Source organism: Scardinius erythrophthalmus (assembly GCF_964197995.2).
Source record: "Scardinius erythrophthalmus genome assembly, chromosome: 24".
NCBI classification, from domain to species: Eukaryota; Metazoa; Chordata; class Actinopteri; order Cypriniformes; family Leuciscidae; genus Scardinius; species Scardinius erythrophthalmus.
In genome coordinates this window covers 5,359,979-5,365,978 of record NC_138244.1, presented here as the reverse complement: position 1 = coordinate 5,365,978, position 6,000 = coordinate 5,359,979, and the positions used below count along the sequence as shown (strand labels likewise).

Genomic DNA, 6,000 nt, shown 5'->3' with positions numbered 1-6,000 from the left:
CAATACACTTTTTTTTCAGTGTGAGAAACAGCCATTTGACAATCCCATGCTCTTTGTTTTAACCAGCGGTGTCCCACAAGGCTTAGTACTGGGTCCATTTTGATTTGGCCACAACTTACCTTTTATCCATCAACGATTTTTTTCAGAGCGTAAAATCAGAATTGATAAGTTGTGGAAAACAATGAGCTACTATAATTTGCAATAAATAATTATTATACATCCAATATTTCTCCATTGACCTCATCAAACATAAGCAATATGCTTTCCAGCAAAAAACAAATGCAAATATGGTCTTATATAATAAAGTAACAAACTAAACAACAGTTAAATGTCTTTGAAACCAGCTGTTTACTTGTGACATCATTGTTACATAAAATAGGTTCATATTTCACATGGCATCAGCGATTCATTTCAAATCCAAAATATAAAAAGTGCAAATGACAGTTGACGGTACACCGGCCACACAACATGGTTCAGTGTCTTCTTTCCTTTTTTTTCTTTCTTTTTTTTTTTTTTTAAATCTTCCCCCGTTATTGTAAACACAAACAACAACTTAATTCATAAGCAGACCTTGTTACAGCCACATTGACATTCATGACGTGAGAAACTGTACACGAGCAAGGCAGAGTTCGTCACTGATATTTTCTTTCCGCTCATTCTTTGGGAGAAGGGGTCGGCTAAACGGCACGGTGAAAACACAACGCAGAATATTTCATAACTTACTTGGAAAATGTTTACAAAGCAATGTGTCGTCTTCATATAAAAACCAACCAAAACATGAATATATATAAAAAATTGTCCTTTTTGAGAGTGTACAAAGTATTCATGTAAGCAAACATTTGCAGTTCATTGTATATCTATATATATATATACCTCTCAAAGTACAAAAATCTGAGAGTCACTTGGCATTAAACTCCTTCATGATGAATCTCTAGGGCCCCCAAAAACAGGCGTCAGGGTCCTGAGGAAGAGGAGCGAACATGAGGAACGAGCGTCTCACGTCTGAGGAGTTTCTGAAGCACCAAACATCACTGGATTCAGATTGAGCTGAGATGGTCATTCAGAGCGTAAAGAGAGAAGAGGAAAATGCGGATGCATATTCAGACTCTGATGCTACCAGCGTCCCAGAGCAGGAGACACTGAGATCTTCCAGAGATGACGGCATTAGATGAAGCATTTAAACGTGATTTAAGACACTGAAATAAAGCCATGACACATTCATCCGAATTCATGAGCAAACAAAAATAACGGTTCGAAAATTATCTGTAAATTGTGTATTATTGTGTAAATTGCTGCATTCAATTCAAATGCAACAACTAACATGGTGTTGTAGACAATTTATGCAAGAATGCAAGAACAAACGAGCATATTCATGATTCACACGTGTAAATCATTAATAAATTCATTGTGTAAATTGTTGCACTGATTTGAAAGTGACAATTTACATAGGAATGGTTTTACGCATAATTTCCACAAAGTTATTCTGGTTGCATTTCATAAATGAAGCCCAATGTATGAGCATGTGAGGTTTTTGACCTTAAAAAAAAAAAAAAGTACTAAAATGGCTGTATACACAATGAAAACATACATAAACAGGCTAAAAATATGGAATATGTAAATACAATCCACCCCCCCCCCCCCCAAAAAAAAACAAAAACATTAAAAGTATGTTTTCTGTGCAGAACGGTTAATTCGAGCTGAGAGAAATGGCATTGAGTTTTCATGGTTTTATAGATTTCTCTGGCAATATCCATGCAGGATGGAGAAGATGAAGCGTTCAGTCAGTGTTCATTCAAATGTCCTGGTTGTTCCTGAGGACGAGGTTCAGCCGTGTGTGTCGAGGCGCTTCAGCCTGTAGTGATGGCGTTCAGATCCTTCATCAAACCCTCCAGGTGGGCCATTTCTTCTGAGAGCTCATCGGTCTCATACGTCTGAGAGAGAGAGAGCCATGCCAGACCAGCCATGTTAGAGTTAGGATTGAGGGATGCAAGAAAACAGAGGGAGAAAGAACGACAAACCGAACAGAAAGAGGAAAAGCGAGAGGAGCACGAGGGAGGGAAACGGGTTTGGAGCAGCTGAGAAGCGAGAGAATAAAGCAAGACGCTACAGCGCAACCTACGACAAAACAAACAAAACGCATGCATTTCAGAAGCGTAACACAAGTTAAAAAGGAAAAGAAAAACAGTGCATTTTTAAAATTAGGCACAGAAAGAGAAAACGATTCAAATTAATTCGGCCGGTGAGTAAAAAGATAAATGGGTAAAAAAAAAGAGAAAAAGAAATCAAATTAAACACAGATTCCAACTTTCTTAATAATAGGGTGTCGAGATCACACTTCACTCTAAAATTAAAAATAGAAAACAAGAAATTCAATTTTGTATAAAGAAAATGCAGATATTTTATTTTTATGAATGTTTTAATATAAATTAAATGAGCAAATACTTCAATGGACAACAAATATATTTCAGATACAAATTCAATAATAAATAAATTCAAAACACTTTTTCTCAGTGTGGGAAACATTAGACTTTTGACTCTTTGTTTTAACCAGCGGTGTCCCACAGGGCTTTGTACTGGGCCCATTTTGATTTGAGAATTCATTTAGAATTGAGATTTCTTACCGCATAAAATAAAAAAATATTGGAGACTATTAAATATTAAACTAAAGAACAGTTTATTTGTCATGAAAATGATTTCACAATGTAAAAAAAAGGCTTCATTTTCCATATGAAAAACATAATATCTTATGTCCTTCTTTTGATTTTGGGGTGAAATGTGAACGAGACATGTTTGGGACAGGTTTCATAATGAAGCATTCACAAAAACTCAAGTGTCTCCAGCACTCACCATGTCCAGCATCTTGCTGGTTTCTGATTGGTCAGGAGCGTTCGGGACTGTTACTGCCATTGGAGCTCGAGCTCGATTTAGTGTCCCGATAGACGCAGTTTTCACGCCGGACGCTGAAACACAGATAACAGCACATGCTATGAACTCTCCCACAAGTAAAGCAACCAACCACAGTAGTTTCTCCTAAAGGTACACTATGTAACTTTCGGTGCTCTAGTGGTTAATAAACAAAACTGCATGCATCTTGTGGAAGAACATTAATTAATTAGTCAGAGATGCTTCTCTCCGTTTATGTACAGTACCAGTCAAAAGTTTGGAATCATTACTATTTTTACTGTTTTTGAAAGATGTCTCTTATGCTCATCAAGCCTGCAGTTAAAAAAAAAAAAGACAGTAATATTATTAAATATTATTACAATTTAAAATAGTGGTTCTCTTTTTTAATATATTTTAAAATGTAATTTATTTTTGTGATGCAAAGCTGAATTTTCATCAGCAAGTACTCCAGTCTTTGGTGTCTTATGATCCTTCAGAAATCATTCTAATATGATGATTTGATACTCAGTTATTATCAATGATGGAATACTTTTTTCAGGATTCATTGATGAGTAAAACATTAACAGCATTTATTCATAAAAACAGCATTTATTCAAAATAAAAACATTTCTAACAATATAAATCGTTACCAACACCTTTTATCAATTTAACGCATCCTTGTTGAATTAAAGTACTAATTTCTTTAAAAAAAAATAGTTATTGTTCCCAAACTTTTGAACGGTAGTGTATATTGTTACAAAAGATTTCTATTCTAAATAAATACAGTTCTTTTGAACTTTTTATTCATCAAATAATCCTGAAAAAAGTATCTCAGGTTATAAAAAAAATATTAAGCAGCACAACTGTTTTCAACATTGATCATAAATCATCATATTAGAATGATTTCTGAAGGATCATAAGACACCAAAGACTGGAGTACTTGCTGATGAAAATTCAGCTTTGCATCACAAAAATAAATTACATTTTAAAGTATATTAAAAAAGAGAACCATTATTTTAAATTGTAATAATATTTCATAATATTACTGTTATTTTTTAACTGCAGGCTTGATGAGCATAAGAGACTTCTTTCAAAAACATTAAAAATAGTAATGTTTCCAAACTTTTGACTGGTACTGTACATAACGCGTCAGGCGGGTCCCGCCCGGTCTAAAATAGTCCCACTTTTTATAGGCGTGCCGTAGTGAATCAGGATAAGACAAACACACGGTTTGGAGGATGGATTCATGATGTAAATCCACAAAGTTACATAAGGGGCTTTTGCACCGGGTAGTTCTACTAGGAACTAGCCACGAGAACTAATGGTTCCCATAGGAAAGTTTTCCTGGTTATATTCGCATCGCCAGTAGGAACTCTGAAGTGACGTATGCCGAGCTTGTTGTTGTGACTTTTATGTTGGCGCCAACCAGAGCCTAAACATAGTGCTCACATTCTCAGTGTTCATTAGTTTACGATCGGTCCAACAGTCCTGTCTAATACGTTATTTGATAGAGCTGTTATACATAGAAAGTAGATATGAACGGGTATTAGCGTATGCCGTGTGGTTGATGTCCAGTGTTGCTGGGCAGAAACACATAATCATGTTTCGCTTGGTCTCCTCAAAGTTGCGTTCAATTTTCTCCTCAGCGTAAAGGTTTAGAGGCCCATCTATCACTGTTTCCCATGTGCGTAGAGTTAGTTTCTGGAGTAAATATACAGGCTATAATCTGTGTTTACAGCAGTATGGTGGGTGCTGGTGTTTCACGTGTGTTCGGCCAATCAGCGAACACTAACGTCACTGTAGTTTCTATAGTGCTGGTTTAGACCGACTCTGAAGTAAGAGCTAAATCAGTTCCTCCAAAAGGAGTTCCTAGAAGTAAAATCGTTCCTAGTCCCTGCAGTGCGAACACGCCAAAATCCGTGAACTTCCGCCAGTAGTTCTAGAAACTATGAAAAGGTTCCTCCGGTGTGAAAGCGCCTATAGAGGAACCTTTAAGTTTTTAACATGTCAAAATGTATTAACCAGGAGCGCACCTGGCTGAGCTAGCAGAGGGGTGCTGGGTAAGGCCGTCTCATAGGTGGGCGGGTTATGGGCAGAAACCGTGAGCGCTGGCACAGCGAAGCTCTTGAGCGGGTGTGTGAGCGGGTGTGTGGGCCGGATGTGGGCCGTTGGTGGGTTTATACTGGGTGGATCTTCCTCTTTGATCAACGCCTCAGTCTTCTGGACCTCAGCTGATGTGATGGGCTGACTGGGGGCAACCGGAGGTTCAGGTGCAGCCGGCTGGTTCCTCACAGACTCTACACACACACACACACACACACAGTGATGAAGAAATAAATCAATTAATACAATTATTCAGCTGTGAGTCTCACCTGCAGACGGAGACCTGTGTAAGTGTGTGTGTGGGGTGTCAGCTGTGTGTCTCACCTGCAGACGGAGACCTGTGTGAGTGTGTGTGTGGGGTGTCAGCTGTGTGTCTCACCTGCAGACGGAGACCTGTGTAAGTGTGTGTGTGGGGTGTCAGCTGTGTGTCTCACCTGCAGACGGAGACCTGTGTGAGTGTGTGTGTGTGTGGTGTGTCAGCTGTGTGTCTCACCTGCAGACGGAGACCTGTGTAAGTGTGTGTGTGGGGTGTCAGCTGTGTGTCTCACCTGCAGACGGAGACCTGTTTGAGTGTGTGTGTGTGTGGGGTGTCAGCTGTGTGTCTCACCTGCAGACGGAGACCTGTGTGAGTGTGTGTGTGTGTGTGGTGTGTCAGCTGTGTGTCTCACCTGCAGACGGAGACCTGTGTGAGTGTGTGGGGTGTCAGCTGTGTGTCTCACCTGCAGACGGAGACCTGTGTGAGTGTGTGTGTGTGTGTGTGTGGTGTGTCAGCTGTGTGTCTCACCTGCAGACGGAGACCTGTTTAAGTGTGTGTGTGGGGAGGCGGGCGCTCTCAGGCTGATCTGGTGATGAAGGTAACCACGCGGCGGGAGGTGATAGTGATGATGATGGTGATGAAGATGATCGAGGGAATGAATGGGGTGAGCACTAATCACAGCTGAGAGAGGACACACACACACACACACACACACAGTGAGATCAACACGACAACGCATCTGCTACACACTTAGACTG

The 6,000-nt window shown here is 39.6% G+C and overlaps 1 protein-coding gene across 1 annotated transcript in view; it reads right to left on the bottom strand.

Annotated features, from left to right (window-relative positions):
• Positions 1-329: 329 nt before the first annotated feature.
• The window catches only part of neo1b (neogenin 1b), a 128,315-nt gene continuing 122,644 nt past the window's right edge, over positions 330-6,000 (bottom strand). The window contains exons 25-28 of the mRNA XM_081356789.1: positions 5,771-5,923; positions 4,917-5,180; positions 2,848-2,960; positions 330-1,931 (exon numbers count right to left, since the gene is read on the bottom strand). Of these exons, the coding sequence (XP_081212915.1) occupies positions 1,848-1,931; positions 2,848-2,960; positions 4,917-5,180; positions 5,771-5,923 (614 nt within the window). The 3' untranslated portion in view covers positions 330-1,847. The remainder of the gene's footprint in view (positions 1,932-2,847; positions 2,961-4,916; positions 5,181-5,770; positions 5,924-6,000) is intronic.